Source organism: Corapipo altera, unplaced genomic scaffold (assembly GCF_003945725.1).
Source record: "Corapipo altera isolate COAL_440 unplaced genomic scaffold, ASM394572v1 45, whole genome shotgun sequence".
NCBI lineage: Eukaryota > Metazoa > Chordata > Aves > Passeriformes > Pipridae > Corapipo > Corapipo altera.
The window spans coordinates 16,477,059-16,502,106 of NW_020884877.1; the positions used below are offsets into that span (position 1 = coordinate 16,477,059).

At 36.6% G+C, this 25,048-nt stretch overlaps 1 protein-coding gene across 1 annotated transcript in view; it reads left to right on the top strand.

The window, feature by feature from the left end:
* The window catches only part of GRB14 (growth factor receptor bound protein 14), a 100,693-nt gene extending 77,796 nt beyond the window's left edge, over positions 1-22,897 (top strand). The window contains exon 12 of the mRNA XM_027637065.1: positions 22,734-22,897. Coding sequence (XP_027492866.1) covers positions 22,734-22,848 — 115 coding nt within the window. The 3' untranslated portion in view covers positions 22,849-22,897. The remainder of the gene's footprint in view (positions 1-22,733) is intronic.
* Positions 22,898-25,048: the final 2,151 nt, after the last annotated feature.

Consider the following 25,048-nt stretch of genomic DNA (forward strand, 5'->3'; position numbering starts at 1 on the left):
GTATATTATAAAGCTACAGCAAAATGCTTGTAGACTAAGCATTAACCACAAGTTTAGAGGTCAGAATACTTTTATAATCATTGTACTGATTTTTGAAGTAATAGTTGATATTCTCAGTATTCTGTGTATATTTAGGAATGGTCATGTTCCTTAAATTATAAGCTTTGAGCACTAAACAGTATGTAACAGTTTGGATGTTTGTGGTAAATGGTCAAAATTGTTCAGTGTTGCAGTCACAGTGCATGCAAAGATGTATGGAATGGAAAAAGGTATGAACAATGGAAAATGAGTAATTTTCAAGGCATTGTGTTGTTAATTAAGTGTTTTTAATTAACAGTTAACCGTAGTTAACTGTTAGTTAATTGCAGTTTAACTACTCTTTCCTCTAGCTCTACATGAGGGCAACCATGCAGTTCTCCTGTTGGTACAAGAACATTTTATAATGAAGGGTGTGTAGCTCCCAAGGTAGTGACTAGGGGTGTACGTGCCTCTGTGTGTGTCTCCCCTGAGTTAAAGTGGAGAAAACAACAAACCAGCAAACCCCTCTCAACCCCCCATACACAAAACAAAATAAATGCAAACAAAACTCATTCATTGATTCTTTGCAGAAAGAAATAATGACAGGGACCATAAAGTATTGTAGAGATGAAAAAGTATTTTCAGCAGAGAGAGCAAATAAAAATGGTTGCATTTTTATTTTTATTTCACAGGTGCCTCCTGTGAAATAACATCTGATACCAACATGTTTTTGTCAGCTTCTGCACAAACTGTGTGCCCATCACCTCTTTCCATGGGTGCAAAGGCTATGCTTTGAGGGTGCTATCAGGCAAGAACTTGGTCCTCAGTTTGCATGTTTTCTGATATTACATTCTGTGATTTCTATAAAGAGCTAAGAATATATTGTGTGTGCATACATTGCGTTTTCTGTTTAAGGTGAGAAAACTTGTTTAAATCTTCTGGGCTAGATGTTATAATTATAAAATATATACTGTACAGTTGGTGGATTTATTGCTTAATTAACAAAGCATTGGTATGTGTACTTTGGTGTTCTTTGGTTTTGGACTTACCTGTGTACATTTAATTTGTTCTATTTACTAATTTCCACCTCTTCTGCTAAAACAACTGAAGTAAAATTGGCTGTTTGCAGATGTCTTACTTCACTGGTGCTTGGTACCATCACAAAGTCCATATGTTGCTAGTAGCTTATGTCTCTTGCTCATAAACAACTTAGTAAAATGGGAGCTGTCACCTGGGGGCCATTGGCTCTTTTTTCCTGGAAAAGGGGAACAAAAGCAGAGGAATGGGAGCATATAGGATAGAGGATTTTCATGGTATTTTAATCTGAGACCCAAGAGACTCCTTTTTACAGTTTAGTAATGATTTGGAGAGGGACCTGATATCCCGATAGTTGTCCTTGGTGAGGTTGAGTCAAGCTCTTTGTGCAGTGACTGTGGGAAGCTGGAGAACTGATGGAAGTCAGGAACTTTCAGAGCTGCTTTTTGTCTTTGTCCCCTGTCCTAAGGCATATGAATGTGTGGAGCTTTGAGTTCCCTGGAGTTGGTGGGACAGGTGACTGACTTGAGCATCGTGTACCCTGAAAAGGCTCTTCATGTCTGTCAGTAAACCTACCCAGTCCTGATTCATGGTCACTGATGTGCCAGACTGGGTCTCTTTCTCAGAGGTGTCAAATATTGCTTGTCTTCAGTCTGTGGTTTATGAAAGTAAAACTACATATAAATCCTTCTGGCACTGTAATAGAACTGGATTTGCAGGACTTTAGCAAGCTAAAGCAGATCCTGCAAGTTGAGCAGATATAGATTTAAAGCAATGGAAAAACTTGACTGGGAGAATTTCATAAATCGTGTTTGCTGAATGCATCAGTAAACCAATTGTTTGGTTTACTATGGTATGAAAATATAGTTAGCTGACAGAGTTATTTATCTTTTGAAGGTTGTACTCCCTGCAGCGAGATCCAAACTGACTGAAGTTGACACTATGTTAATGAAGATATTTTTAAATGGATAGCTATATTATAGTTATGAATTGTCATGATTACAACAACAGAAAGGAAAAGCTTATCAGAAACCTTCTGCATAAAGATAACTGTAAAATTTTAATCACTTAATAGTTTATTATAAAATAAACCAAGTCTCTTTTGATGAAATCTTATTTTCAGTTGGTGATGCTCTGCTTTACTGTATTTGCACAAGTTGTGGCATAGACCTCTAGATTTAGAGAACATCTAGACTATAGCATGATAGGGAGAAAAATGTTCTCTTGTGGCCTGTTATAACTATCAGATGATGATATTTTTTAAACAAACTGAATTTAAGTGGAGTACTATTTTTCAGGCTTATTTGAATGGTGTCAGTAGGATAAGTATAATTGTATCTGTCTCTCTCACTGGCACTATCTGGAAGAAAGTCTTCAGGGTACTCCACCATTCCCCTTTATCATTTTGGGACAATATTCAGGCTGGAATTTTGTCTTAATGTGTGAATTTGGTACATCTTGGTAGTCAGCTATTAAAAAACATACCAATGTCTTAAATCACCCCTTCCAGATGCATTACCAAAGCACTTATGCATCCTTTTGTAAATGAAGCATTAATTGCCATGTGTTGGATTCTTTCATTGCCTGAATTAATGTAGATATGAATGAAGAATTATGATGATTAACAATATATAATAATAGTGCAAGTGTCACTAGGGTAAGATTTCATCCCCATTCAGAAGTGAAAAAAGAGGATGAATGGAGTTTTAGGAGTAGTGGGGTTTTCTTGGGTGTTCCCTCTCATCTTTGAGGTTGTAATTGCGGCTGAAAGTAATTTCCCTGCTTTCATTTTTTTTTTTTTCCGGGAAACTCAATGCAGAATTTTCTACTGTAAATGCTTCTGTATTTTTGAACATGTTTCTTTAACTATAAACCCAGCTTTTTGTGGTAAGTAGTAGCAGACTGGTGATGCTGCTTCTGAGAAAGTTTAAGAACCAATTTTTTTCTCTACATCTTGATTAAAGAAACATCCATGTTCAATTACACGTAATTTCAGCTGATTCTGTTGAAAAGGAAAACAATTAGTTTTCTTTGCTTCATTATATGTAAAACTATAAAATCCAAGAAGTTGCTTGCTATAAGCTAGTCATTTAGAATATTAGTGGAATGGAAATCAGCTTGGGCAGGGTGATGTGTGTTGGAATCAAAACTAAGCATGCAGTTAGCAAAACAAGAAGAGCAAAAAGGATTTCCTGCATGCATAAGCAAAGCATGTACATTACAAAATTTAAGTGAAGGAAAATGTGAGTTTAATGGATTTTTGGAAAAAATATGTTGCCTTAGTTCCTTTCTACTCTCTCTGCGGGTTGAGATTTATTTGTCTTGGCACAAGGTTTTAGGTATTCTGTTCCTATAATAAGAGCACAGTAGAGACATGTAAGGACAAGGAGAAACCCTCTCAGGAGGGAAGAAGGACACAAGGCCAGCTTTGAAGGTTTGGGTCTCCCATGCTGTAGCCAGGCACAGAGCCAAACATCCAACTGATACCCAGTATATCACATGTAGAGGTGACAATGGGTTTGTAATCCAGCCACAACAACATTAGTTAATGACATACTGCATTAGAACAGTTTGTAATTTTAATAAGTGTTTTATGGAAATAGATCCTTTAGTGAAGTTCAAGGGACTTAGTGTTTTCAAACAGGAGAATGTGATGAGTTACGTAAGAAAAAAAAAGGCACAAACATGCACAAGGTTTCGATTTTCACACGTGCTTTACAGAGTCATGTGATTGTATGGGTATTTGCACTAGCTTTGTGTGACTGCAAATCATGGATAGTTTGTTTGATTTTGAGGCTCTTTGGTCCGGCATGTATCTGTTCCCTTTTGGAGTGTTCACTCACTACCTTATTTCTACCCCCCCCCCCCCATCTTCTCACAAGCAAACCTGAGAGTTATAATATTTACATCTATACATCTGAGGAGATACTTCATGCTGGCACTGCTTGTGGTAGAGCTTGCTAAACCAGGAATCAATGTCCTTAAAGGAAAAGGCAGATTATGGCAAATGTAAATTGTCTTTCCCCCTTCCCTCAATCTTCTCTGACTCAGCTTTTAGGCTCTACGAACCACACTGGGATCACTATTTATACAAAGCTTCTGAGGCTTGTGTCCACCTGGCCCTTTCCTGCTTCCCTTCAACCCTACCCCCTGAAGTACTTGTTGTGGGACTATTTGGAGATTACCAGATGCACTCCATTCAATACCATCTCTCCCAGCCTACATAACTGAAGGGTACAAGACTAAAAGGAAACATAATCCATTGGACAGCTACAAAATACTTCCTGCTATCCATAATAGCCCGCTCAAATGAATCAACAAATCTAATTTTTCACATCCTTCTGTTTAAACTTCAATCTCATCTGAAATCAGAGCCTAACAGGTAATCTGCTGATGTTTTGAGTGCACTAAAGTAGGTATATCTCTTAAGACCTTGCAGATATCTGGCAGTATCCTGTGTGTTCAATGAGTAATAGGATGAAGCTGAAAACTGAGCTATTCAGAATTTTTTGTTTAATGTTCCCGACCCCATTCATGTCCTTATCATTAGAATACCTCTCTGACATGAATTTGCCTGTGACCAAAGGGAGTGAAAGCCGGTCCTCATCTTTGCACTGCTAAGGTATTAAATGCTAAGGTATGAAGTGCAGGCACAATGAAGTAAAATGCAGAGCAGGGTTGTTGATGCTGTGGAATATCACAGGCAAAGAACTTACAAATTTTTTGAAATCACAGGGAGAACTTGATTTTTATAATTAAACACACAGTTCTTCTGGTTCTACCCCTGTAAATAATCCTGTTGATATTTCAATTTATAATTCCCTGGTCCTAACCTGACAGTGCTCACTCAGAAATAATTTAACTTTGGAATTTTGTTATCTGCCAGGGAGTCTCAAGGTGTCTAGTATTCAAAGGAGGGATGCATAAAAATGCAAAATAGTTCACAAAAGAAAATTTGAAATAGTGATCTCATCCTTCTTTGCAGTCTATTCTAATTTGTTCTGTGATTCTATCATTTATAGTGGCAGTACTTTTTGCTGTTTAGAGGAGGAAAAGAATCCTGGGTCTATCTATGTAAAATGTAGGTAATTTGTAGAGCTATACATGTAACAGGCCTCATGAAATAATAACCCAAAACTTTAGGCTTCAGCTTGTCTATGTTTAAAAACAAACCATGGGCTTTTTGATCAGCTTGCAACCTACTAGACAGGAAAATAGTAGTAATTATTTTCCTTTCTAATAGAAAATTTCTTTAAAGTCTGCTGTCTCATGAGAATAATATATATGCAAGAATGGATCCTTAAAGAACACTTCTCTTGTCCTATGGATATGGTAACAGAAAGGAGCTCTCTAGTTCTGCATTTTGTATTTTAGTAATAAACTTTAGCTAGCAGAGTGTTGTGGATGCACTGAAGCTAGAAAGTTGAGTTTATTTGGTTCTACTCTGTGATTCAAACTATGGTTCAATGCCCCTCATGCATAATTCTTATAGCATTAGATGAGGGATGTGGTACAATACACCTTCAAGCACTAATGAAAAGGCAGCAATAGTGCTTCTGTGCGAGCTGCTCAGGATACAGAAATGCACTTACTTTTAACACTGAAAATAAAGTACATATTTTTCAGTTAATATTTTACAATTAATATACTTGCTGTTCTGCACTTGCTGGTAACTATATGGAGAAAAACTGCTATAACTTTATGCATCATGTACTGGAGCATACCCTGCTAAGGATATAGGATTTCTCTCTATGGCATATTTTGAAAGTATTGTTGATGTTGTGACCCGAGGTGTTACTGGAGATGTGTTAATGCCTCCTGTTAATCATTCTGAATCTACCCTTGCCTTGTGCTGAGATGGTGCAACCTATGCTGACATATGCATACAGTGAGTAGCATTCCTGAATGTTGGTTTGAAAGGAACAGTCTTGAGGAAGAACTGAATGGAAGAAAATGGAAACTGGAATATCCAGGAGAATGTTTTTGTAAATACTGTTTGGCTTGTGGAATATGCTCATAAAAAGATCTACTCTAATTACAACAGGACAACATCTTTACAATATATTTTGGAAACGTCTTTGTGCTTTTTAGGAGAAGTAACATAGGCAGTAAATTTCTCTTGCTGGAGAAACTAGGAAAAATACAGCAATAGATTCATGCAAGTGACATCTCTGGCAAAGAGACTACTATTAAACAGACAGGATGAAACGATTAATTTCAGTTGTTTAAAGTTCTGCTACTGTGCAACAGTCTTGAGCTTCAGGTGGTCTTGTATCATTTTGCAAAGTGTGGGAACTGACAGGATATGCAAATACTCCCAGAAAGGTAATATCCTTATTAACTTTAAAACTTTGTAATAATTATTTTTTCTTGTGTTTTGCCTATGGTATTAAAGTTAACTGTCTATGGCATTAAAATTATGACCTAAAATGTTATTAGTCTCAACAGAAAGGCCAATGAATTACTTTTCTTGTGCAAACTCTCAACCCTTTGGGTTGTACGTAAGAGTTTATTTTAAAATTGGTTCTCCTTCCTTGCAGTCTGGGAAGACTGAAGGTACTAGATCCATCTACTTTCCTTCATTCAGCAGTAAGGCTTTCTTAAGGAGGAAGATGGTAGTCTTCACACTCACCCCGGACATGTTTCTGTATTACTGCAGGTAGCAAGTCCAGCATTGAATTCTAAAATGTGAAAATAGCCCTAGGAAAAAAAATTCAAATGTATTATATCTATTTGTAGGACAAACAATATACGTTTTTTTTCCTAAACTCCACTGAAATTCTTTGCAAAATACTCTTTGCATTCTGCCTGTGGTAGTTCAGACTGAAAACTTTAGTTTGTAGGGCTTTTTGTTATTTTATTTCTGTTCCTTTTATTTTGCTCAGTCTTTGTGGATGTTCTGTATTTTCATCATCAAATAGCTTGCTGGCTATTTTTGTCAAACAAGAACCCTGAAACTGTTGCACTGGAGTGCTGAGCCTATCTGCCCATTCTGTCAACAGGATGAAAGTGAATCTCAACCTTTTTTAATTACAAGGATAACATGTTCGCTCATCTAATAATGAAGATGGTTAGCAATTTTAAATTTTAATAATCAATTACTGAAAGTAATTCTCCATTAAACCACAAGAGAGCCATTAAATCTCAAAAGATGGAACATGCTGTATGTAACAGTAGCAAAATTTCTATTTTTAAATATCATTAGGGAATATCTGATTTTCATTTCTCTGCTTTTCTTTTACCTTTTTCCTCATGCAGACCATCTCATTTTCAGCAGGAAGACAGCACATGATCTTATAAATAATGAAAGAAAATCCTTGCAAGACTTGAGCCAATGTATGAAATATGTGCTAAAAATCTAATTTGTTTCAATCCAGCATATTTTGACTGACTAATAAGTAAAGTGACTAATTAATATCTTAATACACTGAGGGCTGGGTGGCACGGTGGGCTTGGTACACTCTTCTTTCGCCTCAGGAGACCTGAGTTCAGATCTTATTGGTATTGCAGGTGTTGAACAGAGTTTGGTGATTTCTCTTTTGCTGCTGGTAAAGCTGCTATCTAAAATCATAATATTCAGTACTATTGGCAGCTTCAATTATAAGAGTGTTGAGACTTGGAAAGGAGGGATACTACAGCTCTCAGACAGCTTGGCGTGCTTCTGGGAGGATGCCTATCCAGTGACAAGCAAGTTGGCAAACACAAATCAATAGTTGCTTCCAGCAGAAATAAAATAAACCCAAAGTATTGGGGGGGGGGGGGGGGGGGGGGGGGAAGCAGTAGGTTAGTCTTGCCTTATCTGAAAAATAGCTATTTTTCTTTCCAAAGTATTTAAAATTGAAACCCGCAGAAGTGATTTGGAGTGGTTTATTGACAATATTGGACTAGATATTAAAACATACTGTGATTTAGTATTTAATAGTAAAGCATGATGAATGTAAACTTGAGTTAATTTGTATGGGGCAAGGACCTGAAACATCTGTACCAGTCTGAAGGAAAAATAAAACTATGAAATGAAAAGATGATACAATGATTAACTTCAAAATTATACTTAGTCTCCAGCTACTCAGTCAGACACTGATATTACAGAGTACACACGTCTTTCTGGAAGATACCTGTGTGTATTAGGACTTAAAAGATTCAGCCTGAATGCTTGAACCCCACCACTGAATTATCCTGCCTCAATGTACCTGATGGCCCAACACTGGAGCAATATGCATTTGCGAGACTCTTAATGTTAGCTGAAGTCAGTACCCTGTACTTGGAAGGCAAGGTCTGAATCTCTGATGGCTTGGCTTAAATCAGAATCTGATAATATCAGCAGAAACTTTATCAATCTTTTCAAAGGATCTAAGAAACCTTAGGAGCCCAAGTTTTCTTGGAAATAAGGTAGAAGAAGGTTTAAGGGGTTTTTTTGTTTGGTTGGTTGGTTTTGTTTTGGATTTTTTTTAACCCGTAGCTGTGTACCATCAACACTTGAAAAACTTTGTTTTGCTTGTCATAAAGCCTACTGCTGTGGCCACGGTAAATTTGGTTTAAGGATTGAGGAGGAGGGAACTTTCTCAATGTAGAACTCTGCATCAGACTTAGGGCTGTTGTCATTGCATTATTCTTTTGATCTACCTACAGAAAAGCACGTGGGACTCTCCTATTTCTTCTTCCAACACTTCAGGTTACAGATATAAATTGGCTCTTTACTTAAAGTTTCCACATATTTGAAGGCTGAAATAATGTAATAATGGCATGACGTTCAGCTTTTTAGTTAGTTTGAAAAAATTTTATTCTCTTTGATAAGGCTGATAAGAAAACTGATACAGAGGTAGGCTTGGAGGGGAGGCACAAACAAGGTTTTGAAGACAAAGCCATTCTTAGTGTCTGAAATAGAAGCAAAAAGCCTTCAAAATTAAATATAGGTGGAGAACAATTGCTCTGAGCTTAACTTTATTATGTTCATCAACTAGGCAATTTGAAAGAAAAGGTGATTGGACGTGTGGAGCAAAGGGGAAGTATTAACAAGGAGAGGAGCGACAAGGTCACTAACCTTCATGACACAGAGAAAGAGAGAGATAATTATAATTTTTGGAACATTAAGGCAATATTTGGGGGTATACTGATAGTGAATAAACTAATATTCCCAAAACACATTATTACTTTTTTTTTTTGTCACTACAGTTGTCACTGTAGAGCTATGAATGTTAGTTCTGATCTTTTCTCTTACTTCTTTCTTCAGCTCTTCCTAAAATCATGTCTTAGAAGTTACATATCGCATGGTTCTTTTGTGAAAAAATATTCTGAAGTAATTAGTAGTGTTTCTGTCCCTTTTATCAATTCTCTGTTCACAGTGGTTGTTAGGAAAGAGTTAGATAGCTTTGTTAGAGGCATATATAATTTTAGCGTGGTGTAGTTATGGCAATTAATGGCCATCTTCTGTCTTGACTGCTTGGGGATTGCCAGCTTCCATTAGGTAAAAGATGGCTTGTGAGATACTTGGTTCCAGTGTTGTGTTTTGCTTTAAAAGCAGGATCTTCCACTGTGAGTGAACTTCTTCTGAATATCTTAATGAGGTTTCAGAAAAGCTGGTAGATGACAATTTGGTCTTCAGTATGTGCTTAGCACATTTTTAAAGAAGTCACATATCTCCTAGAAAAGTTAAGAAAGTCCCAGGAGTCTGTGAGAAAAGAGTATCTGCGACATGTCCTTGGGTCCAACAAGGTGCTCTGAGAGTAAGTGAGGCAGTGTGTGAGAGCCTCTTTATGCTCTGGCAATTTCTGTTGTGTTTGAAGGCCTGGGGCTTTTGTGGAGTAGTCTGCAGGGTTTCTTTTAGTGTTTTTTTGCAGCTTGGGTAGACTGTCCTTTTGATGCTGTTGTTTCAGAAACTGTTAGAGGGATTAGATCATCTCTTCCAAATTAATCAAATGAAATTTAGTGATCGCTCTCGACTTAGAAAGAAGTAAAACACCTGAAGAAGGACTTTGTGCTTGGAAACCTCTATCTTCTAACCTTTGTTAAAAATCTAATTCCATGTAGTTTGGTTAAAGTTAAGTTTTCAAGGAGAAGGGTCATCTCTTCTACTTACAATTGTGGAACATCGTGAGTACAGAAGCATCACTGGTAGTGAGCAGAGTTGTACAGATATATTTGGACACTCGGATTTTCTGAGTGTTTGGTCTTGTGCAGAAGTTCAGAGAAATTTTGCTTCTGGACATCCTGACTTTAACTGTCATACTGTTAGTGTGCCTGAAGAATTGCTGGGTGCTGGTTTTTGTTGTTGTTGTTATTTGTTTGGGTTGTTTTTTGGTGTTTTTTGTGGTGGTGGTGGTGGTTTTTTGTTTGTTTATTTTTTAATTTAGGGGGTTTTGTTTGGTTGGTTGGTTTTGGTTTTGTTTGTTTGGTTTTTTCCAGTTCCACCTCCCCTCTACCCCTCCAACCCTCGCTGCCTCACTGTTTAATTCTTCTTATTTTCTCCTTCTGAAATACTTGTCTTGCCTCTCTGGCATATTTGGCAGTGGTTTTCATTTTTTTTTTCCTTTTCTTTTGTTTTTTAGTTTTTGCTCCATCTGTCCTTTTTCTATCTACACTTTTCAAAATCTGAAATTCATTACATCTAATGTCCTCTATTATACAGCTTCCCTCTTGGCTCTGCTAACCTGGCTGGTGGTACAACTGCTTCTTTTTTTGATGACCCCAACCCTGTTGTACTGTGCTCTCAGTGCTTTTGTCTGTTTCCTTCTTGTTGTAGAGTGAGCACAATTTTTGCAGTACAGAGAAACTTTGAAGTGTAGGCTTGCATGTTGCAATGGCAGGAACCCTGGAAATAGTTTATCACAGTTTTACATCAGTAGGTGTTGCCCAATCACTGGCAGTGCAACCACAACATCTCCCCTGAGCTACTGGTTGTACAAGATGCCTTGTGTCAGGCTGCAGGAGAGAGTGATTAAATCTTTAATAATGTGTGAATGGAAATGTAACTGTTGACCAAGTAAATCAGTTGCTGTCCAGGACTGCACATGAACTGTAGTGTAAGAGGTTTTCTTGTACCATAGGTAAGCAGTGCAAACTCAGTTTAGTTGCAGCTGTATTCAGTAGTGTGAAAACTCCAAACCTACAGATCCAACAACATAGCCTGTTTCTATCAGCTAAATAGGGACAATTTTTTTAGGTTTATTTGTTTAGGTGTGGCTAGGAAGTCTTCCACTATGAAGATATAAACTTTCTTTTGCAGATTTCCTTCTGTTTTGGTCGAAGAGATGGGATTATATTTTGTGTAATAAGCTTGATGGCTTCATATGACCAGAAGCCCTTAGAAAGAGAAGTAAAGAATTTATCTTCAAGAACCTAATAACTCAGACCAAAGCATTGCTGAAGTCTAGCCATTCTTGTCATCCAGTCCTAGTTAGTTACAGTAACAGAGAGGACTTCATCTGAAGAAAGAAATCTCATGGGGAATATATATGTGGGAGGAACTGACTTTTGAAGATGAGTTAAAATAATAATCTGTATTGTAGTCACAATCATACTGTAGTCACACACAATGAAATTTTAGACATGGCAAGGGAATAAAAGCAAGAGGGAAGTGGAGTCTTCAATATTAGCAAAAGGTTGAAATTATAAAATTGGAGAATTGCAGCAAGCGTTCATTAAAACATTCCACAATAAGTGAAGTTGCATGAATATTTATACACAGTTTTTAAGACTGATGCTACTAGATGTTCAGCTGACAGAAGACTTCTTAGTGGTTTAAGCAGGATTTAAATAATTTTGATGATTGTAGGGACAGGATTTGAGGAATAGGAGAGCGGGGAAGGGCTGATTTAGACATTCTGATATGAATGCTGGTCGTTGTGGGAACAGAAACAACATCTTTTCAGGATATCCAAATGTATCTATCCCTCACCATTTTCTCAGAGTGTGTATTAATTTTGCATCAGGCACCTGCTTACCTCCACTCCTACATTATCTTCGTAAGCATGAGCTCTGGCACCTTTCTGTACTGCTTAGAAGATGCACAGTGTTGTTTCTTATTACAGGGAGAGGAAGGGTTGATCCCAAAGGGAACTGGTGAGTAGAAAACTCTCTTGTCCCTGCCACTGCTAGAGTTTGGGGTCAGGAATTGCTTGACAGCTGCTTCTTGAAGTGTAGACTCCAGTGTATATTCAGTCCTCTCCCTTAGTTAGAACAAGAGTCCCCTTTCCTTACCCCGGAGCAAGTGTCCATTGGTCAGCAGACTGAATTAGTTTATCATTTAGAGCTTGACTGGGCATTGTGCTGGTGTGTTGTGCTCAATGAATGTGATTTATTGAATAAAGCAACTGAAAAGTCCAACAACTTTTCTCTCCCCTGTCTCCAAGTGAAGGGCTCTGAATATAAAAATAAATTTTTATCATTATGATCAACTGCCTTCTTTGGCCCTCCTAGTATATGCTCAAGTGTTGCGGCATGTTCTGTATCTCTCTCTAGTTCCATGTGTTTCTTCCCCCATCCCAAAATTCTGGATTTAATACATTGCTGGTATTCTTACTTCCTTTATTCAGATGAAGTGAAGGCCTGTAAAATTTCTGTAACATAAAATTAAAACATCTGAAATGGTTTTTGTTTATTTTTTTTAGTGACTTAATGAAAATTGCTCACTGAGTTTGAGTCCAGGGATTAGATTGTGTTAAACTTTTTGTAAGTCTGTCTTGACATTTAAATTTAACTAGAAGAAATACCCCTTTGGCAGCTCAAGACTTTGTTTTTTCATGCATACTTGCATAACACTCTTTGCAAGAGGAAGAAAGTTAAGGCCAATGCCCCGGCCAAATTCCAGCTTCGGTAATTATATTCTCTCTTTCCAAAAATATCTTTGCTGTTTACAAATGGAAAATCTACGCGTTATATTCTTCCCAAAATTACGACTTGGTGACTACTAAAATTTTCATCATGGGCTGGAGAGGTTTCAGCACAGACTCAGGCAGTCACTATTTACTTACCTCTGTCTAGAGCTGCCCACCTTGTGCTAAGTGCATGCACACACACAAATAACTAAAAGAAGTTTTCCATAATTCATAGTTGAAGTTTGATTCTCAGTATGTATTAAATTCTTTCATGATGAAAGCATTTCATACCTTAGAGGATTTTTGCTAATTATCTTGTGTTTCTTTATGAAGAGGTCAAAGTACTTTTAAAAAAATGTTCACTATCTTCTCTGTAGTTTTTTTTGTTTGTAGCCAGAAAAGGAAGAAAAAAGTGCTCAGGAAATATTTAGGTATTTTCTACTGCTTCTTTGTCTGTTTTCTCCAATTCTTGTTCATGTGAACAACCATTAAAATGTAATCATGGAGGACCAAATGCCATTCTTGTAGATCCTTCTATTCACCAATGCTAAAACAAAAATTGTTGCTCAGTGTTTCTCACCAGTACTACCTTCCACCAAACTGTTGCTATTTAGTATACCTGTATTTTGATAAGACACTTTCTGGAGGCTTCCTTTTGTGGGTAGGAAAAGGATAAAAGTATAACAGAAGTGATAAAATTGCTTCCTTCAGTACAGCTTTGCATTTAAAGGCAGGCCTATGTAAACAGCAGATTATATTTAATTTAAAATTAAATTTGTATGCTGAATATCTTTTGAGCTATGTAGCTAATGATAGGGCACTGGAACATTTGTGCAAGAGTGTAGCTGTGTAGCACTCGTGAGCAGAGAGTGAGGGAGAAGTCTGCATGGTGTGCTGGGATGTGCCAAGGGGAGTACAGTTCATCTGAAGAACCTGATAAATGTTTTAGAATTTCTCTAACCCAGTTGGTCTAGTTTGTTTTGCCGTTTTGCTAATGAATTCCCTGTACACTGTAGCTTTATAAATAAAACCAACTTCACTATAAGTTGGAACTAGCTCTCTCTTTAAAACTACATACTACAATAAAAATTGAATGTATTACATCAGGAATAATGCCAAAGTTTTTACCCCATGTGTGTAATCAGTGGAGCCTACTGAAATATTTGAACACTGCATCTGTTTGACTGTATTAAAAATAAATGCAATTTAAAAAATAATAGAAAGTAAATTGTCAAATTGTACAATGCTGATATAATGATTACTGGACATAAGCAATAAAAAATACACATGTAATTTTTCAGTATCATCATGATAAGACATAATGCCAGATTGCAGTTTTGTTAAGGAAAACTTGCAAATCACGATACCACAAACTGGAAATACAGCTTTAGCATTGTTCTGTGTTTCAGTAATTAAATACAAAATGCAAGGAGTTGCCTTCTTGACTTTCAAATCATACTTTTGCCAAATCCAAAATGAAACACAACTGCAGGGTACTAATAAAAGTAGGCATGACTAGGCAAGGTAATTTCCTCCTGCATTAATCTTAAAATCTTTAGGAGTCATCAGAGTTTTATTTCACTGGTTCTGGTTTAAATGACCAAGTTTAACAACACATTAAGACTTGCACTGGGGGGGATCAATTTCAAACAAATGCTCCCTTTGCAGTTGCTCCTGTGTGAAGGAAAATGATCTTCTGTTGATCAGAAATTCAGTGTACTTTAAACAGCATTTAAAGTGACTCTCCTGTATGTTTTAATTGGGCTCGATGCTTGATGTCCCCTCATTTTGTTAAAGAACAGTTTAATTTTAACAGCAAGTACTCAGGACAGTGTTTCCTTCTGCTTTGAGACTCACTGAGCACAGAATGGATGACTAGCTGTCAGGGAGCAGGTTGCAAGTAACCACAACCAAAGTCCTGCTGTGCAGTAGATCACTCAGAAGAAATTTTCTTTTCTTCTAAGTGCAAGTGGCTAGCTCAGATCCCAAAGAAATCAAACACTATTTTATTCTGATTTGCAAATTCATTATTTATGCCTTAGGGGCTCTCTTTTGCTGGAGAGTGGTGGAATAGAAAGGACCATAATTTAGTTTCCTGAATTAAGGAAAAACTCTGAAATGGGCTCTTCTCCATGTCCAGTCTTTGTGTTACAGAGAAGATGACCTTGTTTATGCTACAGTTGAAAATAAATAAGGCAAGGAAAGATTGTGTCATAGAACCCTTGTTTATTTCTGTAGTCCTAATTTGGATAATTTCATATCCTAGACAATGGAATGGAGGGCAAGACAGCTCTATTGTGTGACTCTGGGTGTCATGCCTTGGTATTTGGAGATTATCTAGGTAATGAAATCAATAGGTAAGAATGGATTATTGGGACCACAGTTGCATTTCCATGTAAATAGTTCTAGTGAAATATTTGCAACTATTCAGTCTGAACTTTCTAATTCCTGAATTGTTTTATCTGATGTTTGGAAGCAATATTTAAACTGAGAAGCCAAGCATAATTACGTTTGACTTCTGTTGCTTAGTATCATGTATATAATTTTATGTTTATGTTTAATTTTCAGTAATTTTTAGCTAACATCAGTGCAGAAGCAGTTGAGTATTTTGGGGGGAGAATAAAATAGCTCTTGCGGAGTCTTATGGTGCTTTTTAGTCTTGACTAAGCTAATTTGCCAGCTGATGGTGCTTATGTGGCAGGTTCCTCTGTGACAATAATATAGATGTGCCGTGATCAGAGTTGTTTCTTATAAAAAAACATGGGATAAAGTTTATACAGCTCCTATCCTTGGAAGGAGCTTACAGTCTGGTCTGGGAGGCCTTTTTTTCTTCTTCTGGTTTGTATTTCATGGATTAGTCTCTTTGCTCCAAGGCTTCCAAGTGTTGTATCTTTTATCAATCACAGGCATCCCTGCTTATCTCATGCATTTAGCTGGCTACAGGCAAAGTCTATTTATTTTTACTACTTTCTCATAGGTTGGTAAAGGGTCAGTTTTGTAAGCAGCAAGTAGGTGGCTTTGTATTTATTTCCTGAATTGCCTACCACATTAGACATACTTGGCTTTTTCTTTCTAACTTGGGAGTTACAGAATTATTAGAAGAAGGAAGAGAAAGTTCTTCAGAGTCTACCAGCTACTATTTGTAGCTGTTATCTGCCATCAGAACTATTTACCCACCATTTGCCCCAGGTAGCCTAACAAAAATATTGCCTTAGTTTGCCAAAATATGCCCATGTTCCTACCAACTTCTTCCTTTGTTCTGATAGCAGGAAGCACTGTCTCTGCCAGTCTCTGGCATCCTTAGCAGTTGGAGCTGTTAATTTTTCAGTAACTACCATAAGTCATCAGTGATAATTTTCCGACAACTTTCAAATATGCATATTAGGTAATTAAGTTTGCAATAAGTGTCACTCTGTTATGCTAATGTTAAACATGCAACCCTTTCCTTGTCCTTCTGTATTAAGGCTTTTCTAAACTGATGTGTCAATAACTAGTTTTTTCCAGCTGTTCTAGATCAACAGTTATTTTCTGAGCTGTGATGTAAAAAAAAAAAAAATGCACTCACCTCATTTATACTATATACAAAAGAAATGTAGCATCTTTGGAAGTCACTTAATTGCATTCAGGTGTCATAGTCTAGCTTCTAAAATTACTTTTCTCCATTAGTGCCACTTAGAGGTATATGCTTACATTTATTCTGTTTTGGGCCTTTTGAATCTGTCACGGTGCAAGATCAACAAACCTTTAACATGGAAAAGATTCTTAAATTAATAAGGGACTGTCTTGTACCCAGACCAATCTACTAATTGCAAGTAATAAAGTTTCAAAAGTATAGAAATCTTTCCTTTTAACTGTCAGTTTTTCTCTTCAAATAGTTTCCGGATGAGGAAATTGTTCTGATTGAGCTTGGGGTGAATCAGAGCTCAGTCCTTTCTAAAGGCTGTTTGTGAGGGGTTTTTCTCTTTAGTTTTCCTGGTATAGGACTCTAAGGTTATTCTTATTTTTACTTAATTCTCAGGTCTTGTCTCGCACATAAAAGATTTTAGCAGTTGTTCAGAGAGAACTAGACTATAGATATATCATCGTTTTTAGTGGTTGACTTGACAGTGTTAGGTTAACTGTGTTAGTTGAACTCTATGGTCTTTGGGGATTTTTCCAAACTAAATTATAGAATGACTTGGTTTGGAAGAGACCCTAAAAATCATCTAGATCCCTAGCCACCTGAATGAGTCTGTAATTCACCAGGATTCCAGCAAGTCCTACCAGCTTCTGCCATTCCCCCTTCAATTACTCAGTAGAAGCAGTAGCAGAGTGTTAATAAAAAAATTTGTTCCTTCAGTATTCCTTACTACAGAATTTTATTGGATGGACAAAATTCCTAGCCATGATAATTGGAAATGAAGAAGATTTCCTTGCTAAGAAAGTGGTGGTTAATAACTTCCAGGTGCTATGAAGTTACACTGAACCAAAATAGTCTTTGAAGAGTTTCATGTGTTTCATGCATTCTTCTCAGCCCAAAAAATGACTGGAAGTGAAATAACTGGTCTTTCTCTTGACTATGACTATTTCTGAAAATTAAACTTTTCCTTTACCCCATAGTTCCTAACACAGGGCCTACTAACACATACTTAATAAAGCCTGGGATGATCCTAGTAACATATTTTTGGCAGTGGTATTCCCTGAAGATGTAAGTCTTTTTCTGCCCTGACCAGCTTATGGACGTAAGTAGCAACCATGCTACAAATTTCTTTTCAGCTGTCAGTGAGGGCTCCCCTAGGCACAACAAAAGAGGTGAGAGCAGGTAGTGAGGCATTTGGTAGAATGAAAGTACAAAACAACAGTTGTTTGCACTTGGTTATCAGTTTTCTAAAACAACATTTCTTATTGTACACGTAGATAATGGACATTGTAGAAGACTTTCTCTGCTGAAATATGTAACATAGGATGCTACGTGTGTTTGCCTATAGAAAGTACGTATTATGACTGGGAAAGGAAGTGACCATATTTCAAAGCTGTGTTGTAATACATATGCACCAGGGAGCACAGCTAATGTAGCGTGTGCAGTCTCAAGCCTTTCCACTTCTTGATTGTGAGCTCTTTCCAGCACAACCATAATGGCAAGTGCCTCATCCCTCCCAGTTTCCAACTTACCCAAATAGGCTCAGACATCTTTCCTGTGGCTCTTTTGATGTTATCTCATATAAGGCAATCCCTACTTTTAAAACAAAGGAACTTTGAAATTAATGTTGCAGCAGAGCCAATTTCATTAAAGAAATCAACAAACTTGACTTGGGGAATGAAATGTTAAATGACTAAGCCCCATTCTGAAAGTTTACAGCATAAGTTTTGACCACACCTTAACTGGAACAGTGACAAGGTGATTACATGCTGCCTTGATGTCTTCCTCAGGATGGGAAATAGAACATAATAGATTTTTGTGAAGAAAGGTGCTGAATACCCTGGGTCGTCACGTTAATATAATTCGGAAGATAGGGATGTGCAGACAACTGTCCCAAAGGAAAAAATTCTTTATGAATATTGTTTGCTTTGTTGTATGTGTTTATTATGCAGAGGAAGAAATTAATTTTGTTCACCTACCAGCTAAAATACAAGAATACAAAGCTCTAGAGTGATATTTTTTAAAATATACTTCTGTTATTAGGTTACCAGATGAGCTTACAAAGAAATCATAGTTACCAGTGCTATAGAACTTTATTGATTACATATAAAAAAAAAAAAGAACAAAGAAACACAACAACTTTTACTTTTCTTGTTGTTATAATTGTTTTTGTGATTGCCTTACTTTGAAATATTATTAAAATTTGCATGATGACATAAGCTCTCGTTTCTAAAGACTTCCAAAGGAAACCCTGTAGCATAACAGAATGAATATCAAGTTAGTCAGCCACAACGGATTCAAGGTGAGGTTTAAAGTGCTTCCAAATCCTCTATATAGCCCACACAACTGTGTGTTTGGACCTGCAGGTATACATGCTCTTAAAGGGCACACTACAGCTGTTATGATGTTGGATATAGAAATACCTGATATTTAGGTCTCTCATTTGTGGCATGAAACCTCTACTTTGTCGTGCCTGACTGATATTTACTGATAGCATAAACCATAATATTTACTGATTTCTTTTATGCAAAGACACCTATAAGGGGACTATATAAATGAATCAATAAGAAATCATGATTACAAGCTGTATTGAAGCACTGCATTAATTTTTTAGACCTTGAACATATACCTCTGTGTGATATTTATAACCTTAATTTTCTCTTGAATGTTTGATACTGGGAGCTGTTTCTTTACAAAAAAAAGCAAAACACGATATTCCTTTGAAAGAAATTTCTGTCCACTGGTTTGAGGTGTTCAGCAGAAGGAGCATAAGTCTGACTGGCAGACACTTGAATCCATACCAAAATCAAACCCATGTCTCCTTTTTTTTGTTTAGTGAGAGGCCTCACTGTCATACTAGATGTAGGTTGTTCCTCCCCTTCTTTGCAGAAAAAAAAAAAAGTGTTAACCTGAAGGGAAAAAGAAGGACTCCTGACTGGGGTGTTCTGCTAGGAATGGGGAATCTGTGCTCTGCTTCTTGTTCCAAGGACTGCTTGTTTTACCTGTTAACTGCTTCATACAAAGTACATGAAATCTCATTCATACAGCAGCTTTCCAGTGGGCTGTACGAATCCATGGTTGTCCAGTGCTCAGTAATAAGATGCTTCTGGGCATATTTAGAAGCAGAACAAGTATGTAAGTCCCCGTAGTCCAGTGAGTGTTGTGAGGAGATACCTGAACTACAGGCTAAAAAGATGAAACCACAATAGCTGTGGCTACTCTGGCTGTACTAATCATCTCATCTCAAGAAAGCTGATGTGGTTAGATTGCTTCTAGTATCTGAGATGCCCTGGGAACCTTATGGGCTATTGCTGACTTAAGTGTAGGCTGTGTCAAAGTGTAGATACTTTGTGCTGTTTCAGAGAGTCTTGGAGCATTCAACATACCTGCATTTGGCCAAAAGATGTACTATGGGAAATCTGCATGTTTCTGAAGTGGCAGCTGGAGATCAGATACAATATTCTAGGATTCCTACAGAAATACATGTAATGGGTTGCATTACATAGCTCCCATTCCTAGGTGAACTTTGGATGTCTATGGAATTAAGGAAGCATCTAGAGGCTGGTACTGTTGGATTTCCAAACATGAATCTGTCCTGTCCCACACCAACCCATCAAGTATGTGTGCACGATTCCGATGAAATGGAAGGGAAAGGATAGGCTGGAATTACTGGCAGATGGTTGAGGTGTCCCCTGGGGAGGTAGGAGGTATGAATTTGAACCTTGTCAGACAGCAGAGGAAATTGATACCTTGCCACAATTTAATAACACACTTGAATGTCCACTCAAAAGCTCCTGTTGGGAGTCTCTGAGTTTCAGAGCAGATGCTCTCCATGGTACAATTTGCAGTTTTACTCCCTGATTGCCTAAATGGAATCCTTCTGGATTTACAGTGAACTTAAGGTTCTCTCCAATGGAACTGCTGAAGACCTTGTTCCAACCTGCAATCTGAATACAGACACACATGCATCTGGGTTCCAGTAGGAAAAGGAGAGCATGGATGGACTGAGATGACCTCAGCTGGTTACACCATGGTGCCGGTAACACCAAGTTCACAGGTTTGATCCCTATATGGGCCATTCACTTAAGAGTTGGAAGAATGATCCTTGTGGATCCCTTCCATCTCAGAATATTCTGTGATTCGTAGGTGAGCAGTTAAAACACTTGAATTATGATACCTGTGCAGTCCTGCTGTGCTTAACTCAAACATATTCTTGTCTATGAATATGCATACCTAGGTGACTTACAGACAGATCAGACTTTTTTTAAACATGGTTATGCTCAACTTACATTACAATATCTTTGTGCACGGAGGTGCAGGTTCTCATCCTTCTTCAATACTTCAGTGTAACAGAATAATAGTGTAGTTTGAAGTTCTGTTCATAGAACAAAAAAAGTTATTTTCAACATACTGTGTGTTTTCCTCCAGACTACTCAGCTCTGCGCTCTTTGGACACTCAAATCTTTGCTATGCGTATGGAAAGGACCTTACATGAGAGACTCCTGTGTTCCTGGTGTTTGGGTGTCATTTTGAAATAAAAAGTATTATTGTAGTTGCAGTTTTTCAGTGAGAATGGGAGGGAGTAATAAAACTTCTTTGTAGATTTACAGTAAAATTAAAGATTTAATGGTAAGAAATGTAAATTTTCTATTATGCTTTTGTACCGCAGTGACATATACAAATGTTTCTCAAGCTGAAATAGTATGACATATGATTTCATTCTCAAGATGACTGCTTTTCTTATATTTTTTTTTTGTTAAATCAAAGGTGGACATCGTGATGAAGTAAACTTCAAATGTCTTTCTTGTGTTTTTAGGTCCATAGTACTGTATGAACAGCTCATTTGCACAATAGCTATAAATACGTAGTGGCAGACAAACTGTACAAATGAACTCAGAGCTATATGTATATATATATGAGAAAAAGAGTGTTTTGCACAGGTTAAAATAGAAAAAGGAACATTTTCCTGTGATATCAAAATACAGCCTGATTGAAGATATGCACAGGCGTACAAGCACGCACAATTATTGCCTGAGCTTATGAAAATGTAGCTCTTAATATCTGTTCTAACCTCCATTAGGAATATTATAGAGCTGTGGTCTGCATCTATATTGGTTATTTAACAGTGATAGTGCATATTGTAATTGATCTGGATAAAGATGTTAGCATAAAGTATGGCAGATGTGCTTAAACCTTATGTCCCTATGTAGTCATATTGGCCAATGCTGGCTTAATTTTTCTTTGAGATAAAATGCGCAGCTCCACTTTGTAACTTGTTATAACTTTTAAATGCAAAATTCCCGTGCATCTTTATTTAAAGTGACAGAGTTTTTATCAAATAGTACAGATAATTAAGTGCTGAAACTGAAAACCACATCCAAGTGAAGAATTCTGCTGATTTTGTGTGTGTGATTGTTTACAGATTTCGTTCTCCATTTGCTCCCAAAGAATACACTTAAACACTCAATCAATGAATAACCTACAGCAGTTTGTTGTAGATTCAATAATGGGGAATGGTGCATTGTACCAGGATAGTCAGAAATACCCATAGGGAGTGTCAGTGGTCAAAATGCTTCCATTGCCAGAAGGTAGTCTGAAAATGGTCTAGAAATTCAATACAGCATTGACCCTACATTGTATACATGATCTGCAGTCAGTTTCTCAATCTTACTTGAAGTCTAAAAAACAGCCATTTTAATTCTAGGATTCAAAATGAATGTATAAATATATATACTGGATTAAAACTATTTTTTCTTTCTCTAAAGCTGTAAGTTTGAGGTGTTTGTGTTTGTTCCCCCCCCCCTCCATATATGACTTTGTTTTGTTTCAGCACAAACACATTTTATTACAGTGAAGTTTCTGAAAATACAGTCTTGGAAAAATTATGCACACTCCCCCTTCTCCATTTTCAGATATCTCTAACTGATACCAAATGTTTTCAAAATGCATAATGATACCAAATTACAGAAAAATGTAGGTTGCTAGACTAACTGAAAAGCTTTAGCTCCTGTTGATATAAGAAGCTGTCTTGGGTAATCAAAATCACAATTCTGTCTTTTAATGTAGAAGTTTATTTAAATATTTCAAATTGAAACAAAAGATGTGAATGAAATTCTAAAAATATAAATGGAAGATTATGTTTCTTGTACAGAATTATAAATCATTTTTATTGTATAAAAGAAAGCTAAACTTGTTCCCGCCTATACAAATTTTTATTCTATACTTTTGGTTTTTTTTTTTTTTTCAAGTGAGAGTAATAATTTTCTTAGTAATCCTACGTGGGACTCTGCATGGACCTGGGACCCTATGCCCAAATGGATCCTATGCTGCAACTTCTTGGATGGAACAAAAACTTTCTGCTAATCGACACATCACCTTCCTCCAGTCTACTGACCATTCGAGGTAAGTCAGACACTTTTGTTGTACAGTGTGTTTCTTGTTTTCTAAATTGTCAGTGAAAGTCATGCTAAACTAAAGCAAATGTGTGTTTCCTGTGCTTCAGACTGATGCATACTAAAGTGAGCATTGCTACTAAATACTCAGAAAAAGTCATTCCACTTAGTACCTTGAGTTATGCATATAACCATAAAAGTGAGATTACACCACTTGTGATTTTTAATGTACAGTGTCACAGACTGGCTTTCAGAATTGAATGCACAGCTCAAGCACTCACTTCCCAAATGGAAGTCTAATTGTTCTATTGAAATATCAGTCCTCAAGTTTATGGTTTAATTCAAATTTTTAAGAAGACCTTCCTCCCTTGAGGTTGTTTGTTTGGAGAAATATTTAGCTGTATCTTATTTAAGAGATGCAAATATTTCATAAAACCTTTCTGAAGCTTTTTCTGAAGCCTCAAAGTGTTTTGTTTTGCCAGCTGTCTTTGAAAGTTCAGTGCATAAAATGTTAGAAGCCTGACTTTTTTCTATCTTGTATATCTTTGAAAAATTGGTTTATGGCGAGTCATACATCATGTATCTAAGACATATGGGAATAGTTAAAGATTAAGGTAAATAGACAAATTGAACTGCTTTAAATCATTTTTCCCTGTTTCACTTTTATGAAAGGGTTTATGAACAAAAGTTGACATTAAGCAATCACAATAGGCTATTCTATATATTTTAGACAGTGGTAAAGACTTTAGTGTCAGAAAGTGTTGCATCACTGATGCTTGTATCAATTTGATTGGTGTCCAAGTTTTAAAAATGTTACTTTGTCAAGTCATAACCTTTTCTGAGTCTTTCATTTGTCATTGTTTTGATGATTATATCTTAAGAAAAAAAAAAAGAAAAATGTTCTGTGCATCAGGAATCATATCATAGTTCATAAGGCTTATCAATTTTTTGGATAAAATTAGTGTTTGTCCTCTTATGTAATATGATTGCTTAGATGTTTTGGTGTAAAGGTTTCATTTTAAATACAAAGATTAGCAATGTCACTTAAGAAAAGTTTGTTAGAAATGCATTTTAATGAAATATCACAACACGGTTTGGCTTGCACAGTCATAAATGAAAAGACTTATTCCCACATAGCCACCATACTCTGGCTGTTATTGACAATAGTATTGATGTGAGCTGGGGGCTTCCAGACCAAAGGAAGAAGTGTCAGCTCACAAAGCAAGGTAATTCAGAGTATGAACTTGATATAAGCAGATGAGTATTTTTGTTCTTATCTTGAATGGTTGAACCAAATGTGGCAATTCTGTAGACATCAAATAGCTAAGAGAAAATTATTCTCTTTTGCCTATTTGCTAAGTCTTTGGCAGGAACTTCAGAAATGTGAAACAATAGGGGTGTGCACTAACAATGCTATTCATGGTTTAAAGTGTTGTTTCCTTTATTTTTTGGTTTTAGAGCAATTGTTTCCTTTATTTTTTGGTTTTAGAGGATTCTGAAGGGCTGGGAGCTGGAGTGGGTGTTAAAGATGCTGCTAAGATGAATCGACCGTATCTAAATATTTCTGTATACTTATAGGAAACTTCAGGGGGAAAACAACCAAGCTACCAGTATTTTATTTTATTCAGATCCTTGGGAGACAGCTTAGCCAAGTGATCTTAAATTAAACACAGTTTCTTCTGAATGTCAACTAAATATAATGATTGTTGTCACGTTTTTACAACTATTTAATTTACTCCTTTACAGTATTTACTTGTTAGTTAATTGTAGAGATATCATTGCTGCACATATTTTGTAGGCCTTATATTTTTTAATCATTTAGTACTAGTCTTGTAATTAATAGCTAATTCGGTTTATTTTTGCTGCATGCAGTAATAAGCAATACACCAGTGATATCTTTTGATCATGCTAGAAATTGGTGGTTTATATCAATCTGTCTGTATATAAACCAAAAAAAGTTATGGTATATGTATTATTTTGCAAAAGGTAATTTTATTTCCAGTACAGATGAGGGACCAAAACAGAGAAATAAAATAACATTTAATACTGCAAATGTTTTTTTCTGTAGCAAGGTAATAATGTTGCTTTGCAGCTATTTTTGATGGGTCACTGACTGTTTTGAATTAGAGGATGTATTTGGACTGTTTCTATGCACTATGTTAAAATCAGAC